Source organism: Plutella xylostella, chromosome 25 (assembly GCF_932276165.1).
Source record: "Plutella xylostella chromosome 25, ilPluXylo3.1, whole genome shotgun sequence".
NCBI classification, from domain to species: domain Eukaryota; kingdom Metazoa; phylum Arthropoda; class Insecta; order Lepidoptera; family Plutellidae; genus Plutella; species Plutella xylostella.
The window spans coordinates 1,696,646-1,720,469 of NC_064005.1; the positions used below are offsets into that span (position 1 = coordinate 1,696,646).

A 23,824-nucleotide genomic window follows, 5' to 3' on the forward strand; every position below is an offset into this window, starting at 1 on the left:
ATCAACATTGAAACGGTATAGCAGGTGTCCAGGAGCCACTTTCTGACAGATTTTGGGTGAAAAATTGACAATATTTCACGAATATTCAAGTTTGCAGGTGGAACCTGAAGAGATTCAGCTGGAAATGATAGTTCATATGAAAGGTATTGTTAATACCTAGAAACAGTTTTCTGCAATTTCAGATTAAATGACTTTTGGTGAATATTCAAGGTGAAAACCAAAAAATAAAACTTAGCAGCCCAAGATTAACATTTTGTATGGGGGCACCAAGATGCTATAGACCTGCCCGCATCTCATCTGGTTTATTATGTGTGTTGTGTCATTAGAAAACACCGACAGATGTTTTATCAACATTGAAACGGGATAGCAGGTGTCCAGGAGCCACTTTCTGACGGATTTTGGGTGAAAAATTGACAATATTTCACGAATATTCAAGTTTGCAGGTGGAACCTGAAGAGATTCAGCTGCAAATGATAGTTCATATGAAAGGTATTATTAATATCTAGAAATGGTTTTCAGCAATTTCAGATTAAGCAACTTTTGGTGACTCTACAAGGTAAAAAACCAAAAAATAAAACTTAGCAGCCCAAGATTAACATTTTGTATGGGGGCACCAATATGCTATAGACCTGCCCGCATCTCACCTGGTTTATTATGTGTGTTGTGTCATTAGAAAGCACCGACAGAAGTTTTATCAACATTGAAACGGAATAGCAGGTGTCCAGGAGCCACTTTCTGACGGATTTTGGGTGAAAAATTGACAATATTTCACGAATATTCAAGTTTGCAGGTGGAACCTGAAGAGATTCAGCTGCAAATGATAGTTCATATGAAAGGTATTATTATTACCTAGAAACGGTTTTCAGCATTTTCAGATTTAATGACTTTTGGTGAATATTCAAGGTGAAAACCAAAAAATAAAACTTAGCAGCCCAAGATTAACATTTTGTTTGGGGGCACCAAGATGCTATAGACCTGCCCGCATCTCACCTGGTTTATTATGTGTGTTGTGTCATTAGAAAACACCGACAGAAGTTTTATCAACATTGAAACGGAATAGCAGGTGTCCAGGAGCCACTTTCTGACGGATTTTGGGTGAAAAATTGACAATATTTCACGAATATTCAAGTTTGCAGGTGGAACCTGAAGAGATTCAGCTGCAAATGATAGTTCATATGAAAGGTATTATTATTACCTAGAAATTGTTTTCAGCAATTTCAGATTAAATGACTTTTGGTGAATATTCAAGGTGAAAACCAAAAAATAAAACTTAGCAGCCCAAGATTAACAGTTTGTATGGGGGCACCAAGATTCTATAGACCTGCCCGCATCTCACCTGGTTTATTATGTGTGTTGTGTCATTAGAAAACATTGACAGAAGTTTCATCAACATTGAAACGGGATAGCAGGTGTCCAGGAGCCACTTTCAGACGGATTTTGGGTGATAAATTTACAAAATTTCACGAATATTCAAGTTTGCATGTGGAGCCTGAACAGATACAGCTGCAAATGATAGTTCATATGAAAGGTATTATTAATACCTAGAAATAGTTTTCAGCAATTTCAGATTTAATGACTTTTGGTGACTCTTCAAGGTGAAAATCAAAAAATAAAACTTAGCAGCCCAAGATTAACATTTTGTATGGCGGCACCAAGATGCTATAGACCTGCCCGCATCTCACCTGGTTTATTATATGTGTTGTGTCATAAGAAAACACTGACAGAAGTTTCATCAACATTGAAACGGTATAGTAGGTGTCCAGGAGCCACTTCCTGACGGATTTTGTGTGAAAAATTTAAAATATTTTTATTATACACCTGCTATACCTTTTCAATGTTGATGAAACTTCTGTCAAAGTTTTCTTATGACACACCACACATAATAAACCAGGTGAGATGCGGGCAGGTCTATAGCATCTTGGTGCCCCCATACAAAATGTTAATCTTGGGCTGCTAAGTTTTATTTTTTGGTTTTACCTTGAATATTCACCAAAAGTCATTTAATCTGAAATTGCTGAAAACTGTTTCTAGGTAATAATAATACCTTTCATAAGAACTATCATTTCCAGCTGAATCTCTTCAGGTTCCACCTGCAAACTTGAATATTCGTGAAATATTGTCAATTTTTCACCCAAAATCTGTCAGAAAGTGGCTCCTGGACACCTGCTATCCCGTTTCAATGTTGATGAAACTTCTGTCAGTGTTTTCTAATGACACAACACACATAATAAACCAGGTGAGATGCGGGCAGGTCTATAGCATCTCGTTGCCCCCATACAAAATGTTAATCTTGGGCTGCTAAGTTTTATTTTTTGGTTTTCACCTTGAATATTCACCAAAAGTCATTTAATCTGAAATTGCTGAAAACTGTTTCTAGGTAATAATAATACCTTTCATATGAACTATCATTTGCAGCTGAATCTCTTCAGGTTCCACCTGCAAACTTGAATATTCGTTAAATATTGTCAATTTTTCACCCAAAATCCGTCAGAAAGTGGCTCCTGGACACCTGCTATACCGTTTCAATGTTGATGAAACTTCTGTCAGTGTTTTCTAATGACACAATACATATAATAAACCAGGTGAGATGCGGGCAGGTCTATAGCATCTTGGTGCCCCCATACAAAATGTTAATCTTGGCCTGCTAAGTTTTATTTTTTGGTTTTCACCTTGAATATTCACCAAAAGTCATTTAATCTGAAATTGCAGAAAACCGTTTCTAGGTATTAATAATACCTTTCATGTGAACGATCATTTCCAGCTGTACCTGTTCAGGCTCCACCTGCAAACTTGAATATTGGTGAAATTTTGTAAATTTATCACCCAAAATCCGTCTGAAAGTGGCTCCTGGACACCTGCTATCACGTTTCAATGTTGATGAAACTTCTGTCAGTATTTTCTAATGACACAACACACATAATAAACCAGGTGAGATGCGGGCAGGTCTATAGCATCTTGGTGCCGCCATACAAAATGTTAATCTTGGGCTGCTAAGTTTTATTTTTTGATTTTCACCTTGTAGAGTTACCAAAAGTCATTTAATCTGAAATTTCTGAAAACCGTTCCTAGGTATTAATAATACCTTTCATATGAACTATCATTTGCAGCTGAATCTCTTCAGGTTCCACCTGCAAACTTGAATATTCGTGATATATTGTAAATTTTTCACCCAAAATCTGTCAGAAAGTGGCTCCTGGACACCTGCTATCCCGTTTCAATGTTGATGAAACTTCTGTCAGTGTTTTCTAATGACACAACACACATAATAAACCAGGTAAGATGCGGGCAGGTCTATAGCATCTTGGTGCCGCCATACAAAATGTTAATCTTGAGCTGCTAAGTTTTATTTTTTGATTTTCACCTTGAAGAGTCACCAAAAATCATTCAATCTGAAATTGCTGAAAACCGTTTCTAGGTATTAACAATACCTTTCATATGAACTATCATTTGCAGATGAATCTCTTCAGGTTCCACCTGCAAACTTGAATATTCGTGAAATATTGTCAATTTTTCACCCAAAATCCGTCAGAAAGTGGCTCCTGGACACCTGCTGTACCGTTTCAATGTTGATGAAACTTCTGTCAGTATTTTCTAATGACTCACCACACATAATAAACCAGGTGAGATGCGGGCAGGTCTATAGCATCTTGGTGCCCCCATACAAAATATCCATTAACCAACAAGAGCGTCAGTAAGTAAACGTCGTATTTTTTTGAATTTATTTATTTTAGAACATATTTTAGTGTTTATATAAATACCTAGCATTATTATTCCAATGTTTTTGGGGTTTTTTACGTGTTTTAATTGATAAAGTATGCAATGACTGAAGTGACCATCTTAATTTGGTCGGGTATTCAAAGGCTGCTAACTTTAGGCTGCTAACTTCACACACCTGACGTACTTGTGTGAATTTCTATACAAAGTACTCGTATACTGAATGCGAAGCGTTTGCAGCGTAAGATGTCGAAAGTTGGACGCTTATTTTAAACGATTCCTCTGAAGCCGCCATGCTTGTTTATGTTTAAAGCTGGTTTACGCACAACATAGACACTTGCTACATTCACACCACGATTCCAGATGACAACAACCCCGTGGCGCCGCCTGGTGGCGATGAAGTGAACCACCTGGCCACGCTGCCCGAGCAGGAGGCAGCCGTGGCCCTGATGGGGCTGCCCAAGGCCGGAGACATCACCAGGGCCCAGCTGAGGATTAAGGAGAGCAAGGAGTTCAAGGTTGGTACTAGGTGGTTTCTCCTTCTTGTTATCTTATGACACTCATTAGGGCAGTGGGAAGACACAACACTTTTCCATCCATAGGTATTTATCGACAGTAGCCTTACATTGCATTGTATATGTTGTCTATGATGGTATTAAGCAGCAGGTTGTAGCAACAACCTCCCAGTATTGGAGGTGACCCGTGTCCTGCAAAGGACTATTTACAGGCTGTTTCAGATAAGATATTCTTTATTTGTACACAAAAACATAGATACCACAAAACTAAATTAACACATATTTATCTATGTAAAAATGGCGTTTTTATCAAAATCGCCTAAAGAAACTCCAATTCATCGCAGCGACATTTTTGACATCCTATGAATTGAGGATCTATGTATAGAATTAAGTTTGAACTAAGTATTCCATCGACACAGCAGGGGACCATAAATACATAAGCTATAAGCTGTTAGCCTATAGCAGGGTTCCAATATAATGTAGAATAACATTATAAATACCGAAAATGGCCTTGAGGTGGCGTTACGTAGTGAGCTAGTGAGGTTACATTATTGATTGAAGTCATCCAATTAACCAAGTAGACGGCTTACTCAGTTTAAACTGTATACAGGATGTTGCAGTAGTGATATAGTATCGTTGCGTTGTTATTATGAACAGCTTATTATTTGCACGTTTTAAAATGAACCTCTAAGTCATGGCCATTCGGTTTACTTTTACAACCTGTATTTGAAACGGCTACGCTCGGAGTTGCTCTGAAGGATCACACCAGAATCGAGGGAATTCGTAAGTGAACTCGGTAAATTTCCGGGAGTACAAAAAGTAAAAACAATCCGTAAATAAATAGGTGCACAATGATAAATAAATGTCAATCACAAAATGTAACAAAACTGTTTGTTTTGACCACAATTAGGTAAGTGTATAAATAACGGTTGATGATGATGACTGTTTACAAAAATAAAGCAGTATTTTGTTTTAAATAAACAAGTGATACAAAATTTATTTTCGGATATTGATATTTCTTAAATTTGTATTGGCTTCGTTATCTTGAGTTATATTAGTATGAATGAAAAGGGTAGGTGGGTACATACCTAACGTGACCATTTATTTTTTTTGTCAAAGCGGGACACCTGCAGAATTTCATATCCCTCAAAGATACATATATTATCCTTCTTTCTTATCTTCTTATCTTTTCGCTCAGTTTGCTCAGTGCATCAATTGAAAGTTCAATCCCTACGATGAAATAGTGAAATTTGAAAGATATGCATGAATGGTGAATGACCATTTTTTTATATTTATCTAATAATCCTATAAAGTTGGTATGTTTAGGATACCTAAGTACTTACTTATTAAGTATGTTTTTATAAATATACCAGACGGGTACACTACATAAATCCGAATTACTTTTTTACGAATATGAAAATATCGATTTTTTTATTATAAATTTCATATTTCTAGTAAATTTTAAGTTTTCGAATAACGGAAATTACGAATAGTTGATTAACGAAATTTCAAACAACAGATTTATTAAAATGACCAAAGTAAATTTTTCAAATGTTATAATCGACGAAGTTTTGACGTTTTATTATATGTACGATTTTTATTATATCGAATTGTTTAAATAACGAATCCTGAAGTTTTAATATTCCGAAAACACAAATCCCCGAATGTAACTTAGTTTTAACAAAATTTTTTTTTGCTTCGCTCCGCTTTGTATATATTTATTTCTCATACAAGACGGTACAAAATTCTTAAACATCATAAGTACTTTGATTTTTTTATACGCTCACGGGCAATGAAAAAGTTCCACTCACAAAATGCCGACACCAAACGACCCCAATTTTTTCAAACATTTAATTTAAAATTTGAACATATTATTACTGTTTTAAGTAGGTAGGTAATATCCTAATGCTTTGTTAAATGTACTTCAATGTTGCAGAAAGCGTCATTAGTCTAGCCTTTTCAGTTTTGGAGTAATTTGGTGCTTTTCTCAGTGGAACCTGCCCGTGAGTGTAATTTGAAAACTAATTTGAGTAGTTTTATTTAAAGTTCTTATCTGTGCATCTTATCTTATTTTCACATTCATGAAAGCTGATACAAATTACTTTTTGGAAAACAGGACTCCCACGCATTTCTTCTTTGTTAGGAATCGGTAGGTGAAAGAGATAAATTTACATACACGATAGAGCAAGAGCGAGTCAATGCTCGTCACTGAACGAAGTTACTCGCGAAGTTTCGGGGGAACTCGGACTCATATTACTCCCTATAGTCTATGTGAGTAAGTGATAAGAAGATAAATAGTTGTCTCAAGTGATTAAAAGAAAGAAAGGAAATATGGGATGAAGTTACAAAATATAGGTAATTTAAATTATTGTTTGGTCTGTGAATCTGAAAGCGGGACATTTTTGCCCTCGCGGGGGACAGCGGGACGCACAGCTTGAAAGCGGGACTGTCCCGCCCAAAGCGGGACGTATGGTCACGTTATACATACCTACTAATATAAGGGAGAGGATCTCCTTGGCGGTTCAGCGTGGAAACGCTGCAAGCGTCTTGGGGACTTTTGGGTCGGATATGGCCCGAGTCGGATTGGTAGTGTAGGAATGACATTAAATAAATGACATGTATTTATATTTTTAATTATTTATACCATTGTTGACATTTGTTTTAATTATTTTTGTGAATATTAATGTTTATGTTTCGTGTTTTGACTTAATTTTCGTAGTTTTAATTGGATTTTATTTAATTTGTATTATTTTCTTTTGCATGAATAAATTTATCTGATTATTTAGAAGTATGTAGGTACTAAATGCATGTAATTGACAAAACCATATCCCACTAATATAATGCTTTTATAAGTTTATTTAAGATAAGATGAACAATACAAATCAAATCAAAGGAACCTGAAAAAATGCTCAATCAAATCACTACCTTACTTAACAAAGACCTATGCCCACCTAAGTACACATGTAAGGCACAGACCTAAATAGAGTCAGTGAGTTCCAGGATATATTATATCCTCACAGATGTGTTCTATCACCCGCATCCTTTCTGCCAAATGAAATCATGATTTCTCTCTTCTTTTCTCCGAATATTTGCCGACGTGCCCTATCTCTACAGAACCTCATTAAAAGAACAAGATTTTTTGTTAAAAAATAAGAATAGGAGTGGCCAAGGTGAAATGAAAATGTGATTTTCAGAATTGGAATTTTATTATTAATAGGCTTTTCTCCAATTAGGTGGGAAAATATTGGAGCCATTTGTCTTTGTTGATGTATTTCAGTATCAAGAGAGTTTCTTGATGAAACACCATAAAAGCATAGCAATAAAGTAGGTATAGCAATTAAATTAGTATACATATATACGTTACATAATATAATAACCTATTGCCTTTTTGTGTCACGCATGACTCCAGGTACCTACGCAGATAAAGAGTCAATCTACCGTTGAACTGGTATGACTGCGAATATTATATTTTTCGTAAATCGCGCTAGGTTCTTAGGTTGTGGTGTGAAATATTTAGTAAGTAGGTATTTAGATTTCTATAGTCGAACTAAAATAAGACTGATACTTACGTATATTAGACACATCACATCGTGAATTCCGTGTTTCACTGTTATTATACTTGATTTTACACTTTCGATTAAGTTAGGTCTTGTAAATACGCATTTCCAGACACTGATAGTGATTATGAAATCATGCATTTTGAATTTAGCGATGACAATTTCACAATTTCAGTTTTACTTATATACCTATATGTTTCAGTTTAAGGCTAAAAGTGTACGAGTATTAGTACCTTATCACAATTTTCTTTCAGAACACGGTGGACAAGTTGGTGCAAAGAGCGAATGCGTCGATAATCATTGGGACTTCATCGTGGAAAGAACAATTCACCGAGGCGCTCACAGTCAGCTCAGGTACTTCTAACTTCTAACCTTTTCTTTCTTTCTTTCTTTTTTCGCGTGTTTGTTCTGGGAGCAGTTTGAGGCGTGACTTGTTAGTTGCTGAAAGTTCGCAGAGGAAATTGCAAGATTGCTTTGAGTTTTGGGAAGCGAAATGCTGCGGGCATAGAGAAAATAAAAGCGGATAATAAAAGATTACAGATAACTTTGGGTTCGTTTTGGTTGGCTTACTTTGGTAAACTTACCTATCTCGCTACCAGCGAATGGTATCGACCTATCATACTGTAATATAAAAATCGACTAAAAGAACTGAATGATGAATTTACTAAGAAGCTTTAAGTAATAAAGCATTATTGAGAAATTGGTTGAAAGGGAATTGTTACGGCAATATTTTAAAGGGCTTTATGCTTCGGCGGCGTCTCTCGGGAAAATTACGAAATTTAAGGAGAAATAAAGTAAGAAATAAATCAACTTTTCAACCATTTTATAAATTATGTTGAAAATTTACCTTAGGGAGGTGAAGATTTCCAAATACAAAATTCGGAATTGGGAATAAAGAATGAATTTGTTAGCAACTTTTTAATTTTGGTATCATTTCATTATTATCATCCAAATTTACAAAGGTACGTAATGAAATGACAAAAATATAGTCCCATTAGTGTCCTTCATAACCTCACACCCTCACTTTCTGAACCTCTTGACTGATAGAAAATACCTACCTTATTACAAAATTCCATTATAAACTATAATGAAACTATAAATAATTGAGTTTTTTTTCGTATTCTTACCAAGTATCGACATTTAAAATGAATCTGCAATAAGCAATGTTTAGACTGTCATCGATCTGCTTTATTTGCTAGTTAGGTACTTCACATGAAATAGTGTTAAAAGCTGAGATCGAGTTATAGAGTAAAATAAGACATAGTGACCAAAATTTAAAAGGGAATGTTCAGACGGTTTGTTCACATTGAAAGAATTGTGGAAAAAAGACTGACGAAAGAAATTTAATGTGCCGAAATAAATGGTTATGTCGGTAGCAGCGTTTGTCCTAGGCAAAAGTATGTTCACCAGATAGGCGATAGATTCAAGAAGACCAAAAATAACAAGTTTCCGATACCGACGACTGTGTATGAAGACATAATGAATGTGGAGGAAGCAAAAGAATTATGTCAGGATCGTAGCACATGGAGATCCATAGCCTCTGCCTTCCCTCTGGGAGACAGGCTCACACCTTTATGTATACATTTATGTATGTATTCTATTGTGTTACTTCAATACTACTGTAATTCCAGGCTCGGACGACCCGGACGCGCCGGCGTCGGTGATGGACTACGTGCTGCACTTCGTCACTGTGTTCTGGAAGATTATATTTGCCTTCGTCCCACCTACCGGTAAGTTAATAGGAAATGGCTTTAAAGTTTTCATTGGTTTTCGTCCTTTACTCAAGGGGTTACAGTCCAAAATGATGTGGGATCCATAATCATTATGGACAATTCAGGGTTAATATTTCTTTTGTTCCTTGAAATTTTGTTGGTTGCTTGTTGTTTTAAATATACATTATGTTTCATAGTAAAGATGTGTGAAAGTGTAACGAATAAGATCTCATCCCATTATATGAGAAGGCTTGTATCAATATTACTTTCCCGTGCGAGCTAGGCAGAATTGTATGAACGCGTATTCCATAGCTACTTTTCGACCGATAGCTATACTCAAAGGATCCAAGATACCAAACTTTGTATAGCTTAGCTCACTAACTTTCAAAATCCTCAGACATCGGCGGCGGCTACGTGTGCTTCGTGGTGTCCATCATCTGCATCGGGCTGGTGACGGCGGTCATCGGCGACGTGGCCTCGCACTTCGGCTGCACGCTCGGCATCAAGGACTCTGTCACCGCCATCGTGTTTGTGGCTCTCGGGACTAGCATACCTGGTAGGCTTCTCTATGAATCTCGGCTAGCAATCGTTTACTGTGAGGTGTGAGGCCTATTGAGATCCATCGAGCTATTGGGTGTTTCCCGCCATATTTAAAATATTTCCCACTATGTTAGGATTCGTCTACTGAATGTACTCTAACCACTATTGGGTCTTGGAGAAGTAGTTTACACTTATAACACTAGTCAAATCTAGTAGTTTATTCAACCGTTTTACCACTAAACAATTGGTCGAAATTATTATCAATCTGTTAAGTCTAAACTTAGAGAATTACTTATACTTATTCTTATGTTTTTTTGATCTAAACCCTCCCATTCCCCCCAGACACATTCGCCAGCAAGGTAGCAGCGATACAAGACAAGCACGCGGACGCGTCCGTCGGCAACGTGACCGGCTCCAACGCGGTCAACGTGTTCCTCGGCATCGGCGTCGCGTGGACCGTCGCCGCCATTGTGCACTGGAGCAACGGGGAGACCTTCCATGTGGACCCTGGGAAGTGAGTAGTTTCACGTGACAGAGGAAATTATTGTAAAAGGAGCGCAATGTAATAGCGACCTACGACTTAACGGGCCGTCTGAAGTACAGAAGCTTCCAGAAAAGAGTAACTGAATTGTAACTGATCATTGAAGTTAAGCAACACAAAGCACGGTTACCCATCCGATCAATCAATGAAGGTCACCCAATCAATGAAGATGACCATCCGATTTCAGTGATAGTTAAATTTTCAAATGTATCATACTATGTCTGGACGCGCTTCGTCACCAAAGTATATAAACCAAGAACGTGCCGTGACAATTTTCCCGAGCATATTGGTAATACCCAGTAAAATTCACAGTTACCCTAAAAACTACTTGCATCAAAATAAATAAAACAACTAATTAAATTTAATTCTTCATTATTAGATCCCTAGTCAAGGAAATAGCGCTACGCCGATAAATATTTGATCCAATCTAACCACAAACCTGTTTTCCATAATACTATTCGAGAATGTTCTTACACTCAAAAGAATTAAACCAGTTGTAAAGTTGTAACACATGAATCCTCCCACCAGCCTAGCCTTCAGCGTGACGATGTTCTGCACGGAAGCCGCCCTGGCGGTGCTGGTGCTGGTACTCCGCCGACGCAAATCCATCGGCGGCGAGCTAGGCGGCCCGCGCCGCATGAAGATCATCACCTCCATGTTCCTGTTCTCCCTGTGGCTGATCTACCTCACCATGTCCACGCTGGAGGCTTATGAACTCATTCCGGGATTCTAGACGGTTCTAGAAAATCGGTTAACCACTACCGAGCATTAAGCAGCGTCGCTTGCCTCTCAAATATCTGTCAGATCCGTCAAGTAGTTACGTAAGATTTGACAAGCGGGCGAGTTCGGTGGTGGTAACCCTACAGGTTGACAATTCTCAATCACTGGCCTTTTCGAGTCGAGTGTTAAATGCTCAATATTGTTGCTGCGTTATGACGCGCCACTTGCAGGCAAAAATTTTAAAGGTGAGGTGAGTGATTGAAAATATCCCGGCTGGACAATTACTACGCTGTCATGCTGGAATCTTAGAAATAAATGACAAGTAATATGCAAAAGTTTAGTATTAACGACATCGAAATAGCTATATAGTAGTACAAGAAAATATCGCTTTAATATTATCAAGAGAAGTATCAATACAAAAGTAAAACATTGTGGTAGAAAGCTGAAGATTTCTGGCACTTCGGTTAGTAACGTTGAAATTTAAGAAATCATGGGAATAGTTGAATTATGCATTTTACGAGAAACATACGTATTATAGACGTCGCATCGATTTCAACGCAGTCCAGTGCATTCAGAATGAAGAACGATGAAGTAGCATTAAGTATTCAGTCCAAAAAGGTTACTGCTCAAATGTACAGGATAAATGCATTAGAGTATTTGAATGTCTCTTCTCGCCTCTAGAATACTTTGTCCTAAATGTCTTGTTGTTACTTCCCAGTAATTAAGCTTTGCTTCTTCAAGGCAAAATATTGAAAAAATTAAATGTTTTTCGTGTCTTTGCCTCTTTGTCTTTGCTAAAAATATGAATTGGTATAAAAATATTTTTAAATAATTTTCTCGTGCTTAGGAGTAAAATTTTAGGAACATGACCTAATTTTGTGTCATTATTATATTACAACAGAATGAAAGATAAATATGGGACATCATCACCGTTGGTGTTACAGGAAAAATTCATATTTATCAATTACATATTGTAGGAAAAAGACCTTCATAGAAAAGACATAATTCTCACTTTTTATGTTTAGCGATCTTGTTCATAGCGTCAAATCAAAAATCTATATGAATGTATTTGAGGATTAACAGTGAATTATCCCAAGGCAATATTCATTTAGCTATAACGGCTACGGTATCTAAGTACTCCCTTATCCACCTGTTAAATCACGCTTAATACTTAAATAAATAATACATGAGCCCGTTTGGAAACAAATCTCACTTTTAATACGCGGTGACAAAAAAATGTTTTTTATAAGTAGGTATCAAAAACTATTGTTTGATTTATGATGAGATTTGTAACGATATTGAAGTCTTGTAATGTGCGTGTATCTATGTAGGCCCCAATCCCAATAAATGTGTTAGTTGTAAGTAGGTGATAAAAAGAGAATTTTAAAGGGCCGCGGCTTATTATTAAGAGAATTACGAAATGTAGAGCTTTATGGATTTGTTGAATATTATATAATTAATATGTATATTATTAACTTTTAACAGAATATTATAACATTATATTATTTAATTTTGTCCTTTTACAAGTTCAGTTTGTCGATGACATGATGATAACTACAGCGATTTTTTTTTACTTGCCATAAAGGGTAAACAATCTTTACCTGTTTGATTTTTATTGAATATTATTAAATATTTTAAAAACCACGTTTTAAAATAAAACATTAGAATACATACTAGCAAAAATGGCTACTTTTGAATGAAACCGTTTATTTTACCTGTTGTTTATTTATTTAATAAAGTTTTGATTAAAATTAAAAAGATTAAGATTTATTACTTTTATGCCAAGTATAAAAAAATGCAGATTAGAAGTATAACAAAATGCAGATTAGATACAGGTATACCTACTTGTTCTTACCGTGCTTTTACATAAATTTAATATTTATTTACAAAAATCATTGTGTAATTTTAAAAATTATAATTATTTGTGATAATCGGTAGATAACTAGATTCACTACATTTCTTATGTTTGTGGAGATAAAAATGATATAGGATGTAGAAAGTAAATAAATATTGTAATGTATATAAATTCAAATGTAGGTAAAATGTAAAAATGGAATGAAATTTGTTTTTTAGCTTAGTATTTAAAGCGAAGATAGTGCTTAAAAAACAAAATGCAGTTAATTCAGGAAAAATACTGCCATTAGATAAGCCTTATTAGATTTTTTATGAAGTTAATTTTAATTTTTTGTCCTAATTGTTATGTTTTACTTAAAAATTTGAGGATAGGTACATTTTTTTTATCACGCCCCAAAATTTTAAACCTTTCTAGAACTTGTACGCTCTGACTTAACTTTGGACCAAAATTTATTCGTTTCGAATTTATTTTAAGTAGCATTTTTCTATCTTAGTCTTTCTACTTCTAGTCTAGATTTTTTAATCTTGTCTTCACTATCTATGTGTAGTAGCCTTTATCGATTTTAAACCTATTTAAAGACAAAATATTCTGTCGGTCTAATACTAAATGAATATATTTATTATGCTATCATCTTAAAATAACTTAGTATACTCTTCATCGTCTTAGTATTTCTAATCTGATTTAAGGCCTACCTAGTCTACCTAATCGAAACTTTTTTTAAATCTAGAAAACGTTTGCTTAAATTTATGACAACTGAATAAAAGATCAAAATTTACTCCTTTTAAAAAAATGTGTCTCTACGAGTAATTCATAGTTACTGAATACTTTCTAGTCAAAACTAATAAAAAATAATAATAATATATAAATTCATGTTAAATATGCATTTTTCCAAAAACTGCTCTAATGATTGAATCTTTATGGAGAGTTTACTTACGTTTAAACTTCTTGAGTAGTATTAGTAGATAAATATTTTCTTTTAATTATATCAAAAAGAGCTGCTTCTTAACCTATTATTTAGGTAGAATATTTAAAAAAAAAAAAACTTTTTTTTAGAATCAGCAAAAAGGATAAGGCTTTTTTTAAAGGTGTGTGGTATGAGAGTAAACATGATGACTTCTTGATTCTATGAGTTATGTCTGAGAAACAACGTTGAAGTACCTATGTATGTTTTTTTAGATCTCGCCCATAGAGATGGGTAAACTGCGGTCTTATACACGTTATAGGTCCTAATGTAAGCCAAAAATGCTGTTGAATTTTACATTCTGTACATTAGAGGCATCAACAAAAATCGGTTAGATATTATGCATGTATTTTGTCTATTTCATAATGTCTTATTTACAATGACTCAAAGGTTATTTTTTCAACTTTGAAATAATGATCTGGTTTAAGCTCTAGCTGTGTTCGTATTCAAGCTGGTACCTACGAGTAGCATTCATTTTACAATTACGCCAACTCAGTTAGAAAAAGGGCTCTTTACACTTTTGGATGGAGGCAAGAAACTACCAAGCCGTTTTTTGAAAATTTCGCCATAATAAATAAGTAAATATACTCACTTAAAATCTGCAACATAATCAATGTCCTCAGGTGTTGGCAACGACAAAACAATGGCAAAATTTTATTACAGTCACAAAATGAGTTGCAAAACATAAAATTTTATATCTGACTGGATGAGACCGAGCAATATGGAATGTTGTAAAAAATATAGCTTTTCCAGTCGTTACTCCGGTGTTTATCGTGAAATCTTTCAATATTTGGAACATGTTGTATTCTTCAAGTATACACATACAGCTAGGTACATAATAATATAATGTCCTCCTAGCCGAATTTCGACCACGGCGGCCAATCTCAATTGAGATCAGCCATCTACGCAGGAGTAGATTATAGTGCCCAAGTGTGTGCGCAGTACACAGGAGCACTCTCTGTTCCATCACTCTCATAACCCAATGGGACGGATTGACCGACACGATTGGAGAGAGCTAGGCGCAGGACCGACTGCTTTACATGCCCATCCGACAGCATGGATCGTTTCACTGTTTCGGACATCAGGTGATCAGCCTTCTAAGCTAGGTACATACAGCTGCATTAGTAGCTGTACACTTTTGTACCTTGTCAAACTCACAAACTGCCTATTCAAACATTGACGGTTTGTCTTCTAGTCAGTTTGACAAGGTACAAAAGTGTATAGCTACTTATGCAGCCGACCGTACTCTACTTATCATGTGTGTCCGTACTGTTTGTAAAATTGAAACAGTATTTTCCAATTGTATCTTTAAAATGCTGTTGTGTATCCATTTAAATCTAAATGTTGTGTGTGTTTAGATTTCAAACTCTTAAAAAGTAACATTTGCCATACTATATAATAGAAGTATATATAATTCAAAAGTATGTGTAAATAGAGGAAACTAAAGTATATTTATTTTAAAGTTGTAATATATGGATTAATGTGTTCAAAACCGTATAAATGTTAGACATAAAAGATAATAAATAAAACAAAAATATGTTATTATAATATTGAATTATTTTGTTCTTCTCATATTTTTATACGAACAACCTTATTTTTAGCGATGTGTTGTTTGATATTTTGGTTATATAATTATATTACTTATATTTGTTTGTGTCATAACAATATTTACCTACTTATATACCTAATAATTTATAAAAATGTAGAGCCTTCCTCCCAATCCTATTTAAATCATATGAATAAATTCGTTTTAAAACCAATCTGTACTTTGTCAAAATCATCACTACAAGATGCTACCTATACTTATCTTAACTAACTATCGTGTAAATTATAAAATATTATATATCTATGTCCTTGCTCCCAATAGATTTTCATTCAAATTATTTTAAATTATAGGTACAATAATTGCCCATTAATCTATTATGTATTGGCTTTATTTTTCTTTATAGGTCCTTACAACATTACCTCTAATATTTATCATAAAGGCGAATACAAACATGCCTATCTTTGCACCCGCTTTGAGTGTGACCAAGTCAAATAAAACATGGATGTTTATCCCAAACGAAGTATATTAAAATTGTGTACAACGGATTTATTTATTTTTGTAGCTGTATCTCAACGAAGAAATGCAATGGCTATAAGTATACACAGCTTCTCCATATATACAAGATTACCACCGTAAACCAAAAACCTGAAGGAATAAAAATAACTATGTTAAACTACAAAAACCGGAATACTGCCGATATTTTCCCATATGTTTGGGAAAGTTTTCACAAAGCTTTCCGACGGAAACCCTATCTTGTTGCAAGACGCCTTTTTGTAGACCATTTCCAATAGTGAGGAGTCTTTCATCATCACGACCCATCACGTCCCCACTGCTAGGGCACGGGTCTCCTTCCAATGAAGGAAGGGTTTTAGGTCTAGTCCACCACGCTGGCCTAGTGCGGGTGCGAGTCGTTAGCCGATCTATAACTATAGAACTTGTAATGGAAAATCTTCAGACCTGATTATGAGGTACCTAAAAATAAAATCATTCTCAGACTGGGTGATACCATGTGATACCTATTCTTTATGGAGGTAAAGGTAATTTGGCAGTATTTATTTATAATCCTTTTAACATGCGAAAGCCTTCTTGTAGCTATTGCATTTTTCGGTAATTTTATTTATAAGTGGTTAATTATTTAATTTTAAAATAGAAGCATTAAGTAGCTCCGTGTCATTATGAATAAATTTGAAATGTTTTTTAGAGTTACTTATCCTATTTTGATAATAATTGTTATATAAATTAAAGTGTTTGTTAAGTAATAATATAGAGTTGTTTCGTTTATAACACCAGTGAGAAACCGAACCATTATACGCAAAACCAGCAAGCTGAAGTGTTGACCATACACTTCAGCTTGCTGGTTTTGCGTACAGAGTCCGACATAAGATAACTTTAAACCAAAAGTAAGTGCACATACTGCACATACCAAAAAAAATTAATGAAGCAATAATAAAACTGATTTCCTCTGGATCTTTTTCTTCGCCGTAAGAGCGATAGTATACATTGTACTTAAATTTCAAAGAACACATTGGTACTTGTCAACGCCGGGTTTTGAACCCGCATCTCTGGTAACCACCGCACTGCAGTGGATTATTATTGGCTGATGAGGTATACCGATGGGGTCTGAAAAACAGAGCTCTTTGCGGGGCTAGAGGAAATGCTAGACAGACGCTCTCTCTCTCTCTCTCTCTCAGCCTTCTATAGTCCACTGTTGGACATAGGCCTCTCCTAACGATCGCCACCCCAAACGGTCACCCGCCATCTGCATCCAGCGGCTTCCCGCTAGACAGACGCAATCATCTTTAAAAAGCATAAAGTAAGTAAAAACAATACCAAAAACTTTTCGTAGTAATAAGCTCAAACTTAAAGTTAAGATAACAATTTTAATATTAAGACACAGCTGAAATAAACCAGCATTTCGGCATAAATAAATTTATTTCCATAATGAACTCCTCATTTTACAGCATCCGCTTCTGCCGGTATATTACTGAAACTTGATACTCTACAGAATTAATATCTTGACGCCATTCATCTCTGAAGCGGTAAATTAGCCGAAGATATATTTCTGTCTAGCGAACTTGGGAGAAACTAGACTAAATTACTCGTATTTAGGGACATGCGTATGAGCTAGCTGCTGCTTCGCTTCGCCTTAAAAAGGTTTCCCGTAGGAATTACGGGATAAAACGTAGCATATGCTCTTTCTCAGGGTCTAGACCATATGTATACCAAATTTCATTCAAATCCGTTCAGTAATTTTGGCGTGAAAGAGTAACAGACAGACAGACAAAGTTACTTTCGCATTTATAATAATATATAAATAAAGTTAGAATTAGGATTGCAAGACTAGGGCCTGTTTCAGAGTGTCTGGAGGATGCCTATAAATGTGGGATACAAACATGCTGTCACTATCATTATGTAGACATTGTGACATTTGTGACACGGGGCCCAAAATGGCCTATTTTTTATTACAGGTAGTTAATTAATAGGCCCGCCTCCTATTACAGTGGGACTAACATAACACTGGCGAAAAGTGGGTGCAGCAATGCACCTCTGCCTACCCCGCAAGAGAGTACATTAGTACAAGGTGTGAGTGTTTGTTTATTTTTGTTTTTTTATTAAAGTTTGAACACAATACGTTTACGACAGTACTGGTAATTTTGTAAGTGAAACTTTTTCATTGCTCGTGTGTGTATCGACTTACGAGTTGAGTCGCTAGTTATATGGTTAGCACGGGGTTATATCTCAGTATTACATCAGCGCGGCGTAGATACCGCTCATCCAATCAGTACACTTAATTGAGTTTCCGAGTGATTCGGAAATTCAGCTGAGAGTAACTGTGGCCGCTGTAAGGGTTAATAACATTAAACGGGTTGCAAATTATCTACCTTATACATATAACACAATACTGCATGTAAATAATGCGAGAAAGCGCTTCCAATTTAACCCTTTGTCCATTCCATAGCATATAGTTAAACTACAGCAGTAAAAATGTAGGCGTAAATCTATTCAAAATTTCTGATTTTCATACGTAAGTGCAACATAAATGTTTTTCTTATTTAAAGTGGGTTAATGTAAAACATATTAAGATAAACAGATTCAGAAGTTTACGGCCTAGTTGGTCCGCTTCCTCGCGCCGTGGGGTCGTGGCCATGAAACAGGCGAGCGAAGTGTCAATGTTTCGAAATCCATATTTTACTGTGAGTACCTTCTTTTCCTCTTATGTTAATAGCCTTATATAAAATATTCTATAATTAATCTTCGTTTCAATAGCCATCAATCAATAATAAAAATAATGTTATTATTCTCTAAATCTGAAGTCGTTTAACATGGCAATAGTTGTTTAGGCGATGTAATAATAGCATTGCTATCTACTTACAATTTGTCTTCATTGGTAGTCGACATGTAATCAATGGGCAATGGGTTAAAGTACAAATCAATGTTAACATTACTAACGTATTTTTTTAAATAAATATATAGGGTGACTATTTGCGAAATGTGGCTGGTTATGATTGGATGCGGAAAGCTAAAGATCGCAGATCCAGTGGCGTGCTTTGGGAGAGGCCTACGTCCAGCAGTGGACTGCTATAGGCTGATGATGAAGATGTATAGAAAAGTATGGGGTAAGTATATCAGAATTCAGACGTCTATAATATAATAGACGTATATAATATTATAGTACAGGTTTGATAGTTTATTGAAAACTATAAAAGTTTACGTTTTCTCAAATACAAAATGGCGCCTCTAGCAGAATCTATCAGTAAACTTTTGACAGATAATGTATGCAGATGACAAAAACAAACCGAACCAAACAGAACCAAAGGCCCAGGGATCGCTGTTTCCCGGGCCGTGGTCTACTCTCCCGAGCGCTAGTAAACGACTGAGATGCATTTTTAATTCCCATTCCGAGCGCAGTTTCTACTGAAAGGTTTGATGCGAGCACGAGCGTGGGACACCGTTCAGTCACTATACTATATAAATAGTTGTCATTCTAGTTACTTCAGTTGTCAGCTGATACTATATTTTTCCTTTATATTTCAAATTAGTACTTACTTTTTTCTTTTTACACCATTCTACTAGTTATCTTATACCTCCTGTAGGTTGGCTGGTAGAAAATGCTTTTAGCATTAAGTCCACCTTTTGTACACTTATATTTCATATTTGTGCAATAAAGTATGAAATAAATAAAAATTATATACTCGTATCTTCATTGCTCTCAGGAGATTCTCAACATAGGGTGTCTCATAGCCTTTGATTTTTTTTTACCGAAGCTCATGCCATGACAGGTCCTTACCTTTAATTTCATAACAACATACCAGCAATATACTCACTTACCTATTATATTTTTGTAGATCTTCGGTCCATAATCAGTTATTGCCTATTGCTATTAAATATATCATTACTATATTAACACTAATACTCACCAATAAAACCCGAAAACCCGAACCCCATTACGAAAGAAGCTTTCACATAAAACCCGACTTAAATCTTCCAGCACTTTCATTACACATCTGGACCTGGACTGATAGCATCAGTCTCACAGATGCGATCTGTCTTACGAACCGTTTAGGATGTCCACACACGACCGATTTTTTGTACGGGCGATAATTGGGCCGATTTTCTATCTATCTTATGTATAGGGAGTGCTAGTTTTATCAGCGTCCGAGACGCGGTGAGTACCTAGTTTCAGATTTGCAGCCGCAAAAATCTGGAACGATTTACCACCTCCTTTTCAGATGAAAACTAGTCGACGAGTTTTTAAACATAATTTTAAAATATTTTTACGTCAAAACCAAAAAAAAGAATTTGCCTTACTATTTAAATTACAAAAATGATAATCTATTAAATTTTTATTATCATTTATACCATGCCATCAAATCAGTTGTTTAGTTTATTAACTATGTGTTTAAATATATACATATATCTTTTATTTATTATTTTACCACACTTGCATGTATTAATACCTATTTATCTATGCAACACTATACACATATACTTACAATAAAACCTTATGTGTGTACTTTGTGACCTTTAGTTTTAGTTTTAGTTTTTAAGTTAGTATTAAGAACTGGGCAGTCTGAAAACCAGCGCAGTGTGTTGCCGCATGCAATACTTGCTATAATAGCTGTCCTTTTGCCACCTTTGTATTTAAGTAAGCTTTCAAATTGTATTTTCTGTTTGTGGCAATAAACTATTTTTCTTTCTTTCTTTCTTTCTTTCTTTCTAAACATGAATAACTATATGGCGTTTTTCCATTAGGTTTCAAAACTCGTTCGGTAATACTAAACCCTTTGATTTACCTACATGTATTCGGTAAGGTGTTTCTTACCGACTCTTCGTTGGAAGTGTGCGTTTCATTCTACATACATATAATTACCTTTATGGGAAATAGTGATACAAGTTTGGGTTTTTATTAATGAACCGAGAACTGAAAATATGTAGACTCAAACTTGTATGACGCGGAGCTCTTGCTACGAGTCGCCCGCCACAAATTCACGTTTACAAATTCACCACACTCGGACAGCGTAAAAAATCGCCTTTCCCATGCAGTACGTTATTATTTTCCTCCTACACCGATTGTCGGATTGTGCGGTGGTGTGCGGGCATCCTTACTGCCCGTTTAGCGATAAATCTGTGCCGAGGAGAGTGTGGAGCTTTTTTCACACTATTCGCCTTTGAAGCTACCTACATTAGTGTTGCCGCTCGATAGGCCAATATCGATTAGACAATCTAAATCTAATCTGATCTTCTTAATTATAAATTAATGGTTTTGTTAGTGAAGGAAATCTCTACACAAAAACCTCCAATCAAGTTTGCCACAACACTCTGTCCTCGGCCTTCCTCATCCAACAGATCGTCTATCTGTCTAAGGATCAGCGGCAGCGGGCAAAACGGTGTCCCACGCTACGCTTGCTTGTTTGTGGTGGTCTCCACACATGCATACTATGCATAGACGAGGAAAATTATCGGATCTGAACGTCTGACTGAATACATAAAATTGTATTATATCCTACTAGAGCAAGAATATCGATATACTTATTATTGGAAATGTTCAAAGGTTTACCCGGTTGGAACTATGAATCTTCTTAGAACTGTTAAGGATAATAATATAATCTAAGATGTACGTATATAGGTAACGTCTCGGGTTTCAGTCAACCAATCCCTAGAAATTTCCCTTTTGCAATACAATATACGATTTGTAATATACCTATATACATAATAATATGACATGATATAAGTTTTTATAACATGTATTAATATAGTGCAGGATACAGAACATCTCTGGAGTTAAAGACATATTGCGCGGCGGCGGTGAAATATCGCAGAGAGTTGGCAGTAGTTTAGTGAACGTAGCGTCGGTACAGTCAAACACATGTGTTCTGAAAATATCTAGTATTTGGACCCCTGCATCGGCCAGCGGGATCTGACAGATGATACCTGTGAGGATTACGCCCGCTACTCATGGACTCGTATCATCACAACATTCACAACCCATCACGTCCCCACTGCTGGAGCCCGGGTATTCTTCCAATGAAGGAAGGATTTTAGGTCTAGTCCACCACGCTGGCCTAGTGCTGGTTGGTAGACCCCAATACAAGCAAGCTTGTGCTGACTAGTATACTTATAACACACAAAAAAGAGTTAATTGGATGCTAGATCGACTAACTACTTTAGAAAAGATGAAGAAATTTTGTCATGGAATTGACGTAGATACCGATATAATAAATTATATTGTAAGCCGAAACTTTTTCAAAGGAAGTGACTGAGGTGGTATATTTTAACAACTTTTCATAACTTTATAAATTATACTTGAAAAAAATTGTTTTCAAAGTGATTTTTCTTCTTCTTCTTCTTCAAGTGTCTCTCCACTACTGGAGGTTGGCGGTCAGCTCTGCATACTCCTACGTATGTGATTTTTACTTGTATCCAACTGTACTTCAGTGCAGTGTGCAGAGTCGCAGTGCAATATAGGTACATACGGTACATAGTTATATTATTACATTCTCGTCTCCTTATCCATGCTTTATGATCTTACTAAGTTCCCTCAAAGGTTGACAGGGGAAATCGCATATCCAAGCCATACGTCTACCCTATATATTGTCCTAAGTTCGATTTAGGTATGTATTCATCTATTGTACCAAAATATGTTTTCAAATAAATAAATACATAGGTAACTTAATAATATATTAAAATTTTGTTAAGATTTTTTAAGATCTCACGTCAGATAATAATAATTATCAGATGAAAAAAAGTCAGTTACATAGTTTCAGACACTCCTTTTTTCAAAGTCGGTTAAAAATACGTTGCACATTTTATTTCGTTTTAATCTTGTGTATTACATTTATATACAAGGGAACAAGTAATTCCAACATATCACTACATCCTTCACTATAGCTCGACAACTTCGTGCGCGACCCTCCTTGCGGGGTGAAAGACGCGGAGGGGACGAGGTACCCAAGACGACAGCGGGTAGCGGTTAGGTAGCGGGGAATGGCAACGCGTGCACTGCACGTCATTATTACGGCAGTCTCGGCCGAGCAGTCGAGGCGGCCACATGTGTTGTAAAATCTGTCATAATCTGAGTTCGACGCACATGAGACCACTGATCCTGAGACCATTAGTCTTAAGATTAGTGTTGAGGCCGGAGCCTCCACAATCGTTGGAATATTTAGGTATCTTTTTATATTATCATAATATTATTATTAGGTATCTATAATTCGTCAACAAAACAACGAAAAAACAACAAATCGTATAATTTCTCAAATTAAGGGGCTTCTTGTAGAACAGCGTACCGGATATACATATACACAGAGAAAAAATACAAAATTGATGAAATTTTGAAAGAAAATGGTCATATGATATGTCGTGCTTCGCCTACCCCCATACCACCCGGATTTAAATCCTATTGAACTTGTGTGGGGGTACGTGAAAGGCGAGCTTGCAAGAACGTCGATTGACTCTAACTTAGATAAAAAGATAAAAGACTTAGAGTTGCTTTTCTCTAATTATTCGACTGAAAAGTGGAGAAATTGTGACGACCATGTCATAAAAAATGAAGACGAATATTATAAATCTGATAGAGTATTTGACGATGTTTTGGACAGGTATGTTATTGTTTATTTATAATATAATGTAAATTAAACATAAAATATTATAGTTAGGTATACA

General features: G+C 35.7%; 1 protein-coding gene across 4 annotated transcripts in view; it reads left to right on the forward strand.

The window, feature by feature from the left end:
- The window catches only part of LOC105395228 (sodium/calcium exchanger 2), a 74,464-nt gene extending 59,538 nt beyond the window's left edge, over positions 1-14,926 (forward strand). For 2 of the 4 annotated variants that reach the window (XM_038107594.2, XM_038107596.2), the window contains 6 exons: positions 4,078-4,232; positions 8,041-8,140; positions 9,418-9,516; positions 9,896-10,054; positions 10,381-10,552; positions 11,108-14,926. In XM_038107594.2, coding sequence (XP_037963522.2) covers positions 4,078-4,232; positions 8,041-8,140; positions 9,418-9,516; positions 9,896-10,054; positions 10,381-10,552; positions 11,108-11,312 — 890 coding nt within the window. In that variant the 3' untranslated portion in view covers positions 11,313-14,926. The remainder of the gene's footprint in view (positions 1-4,077; positions 4,233-8,040; positions 8,141-9,417; positions 9,517-9,895; positions 10,055-10,380; positions 10,553-11,107) is intronic. The other 2 variants (XM_038107595.2, XM_038107597.2) reach the window with 1 other exon arrangement.
- The last annotated feature ends 8,898 nt before the right edge of the window (positions 14,927-23,824 follow it).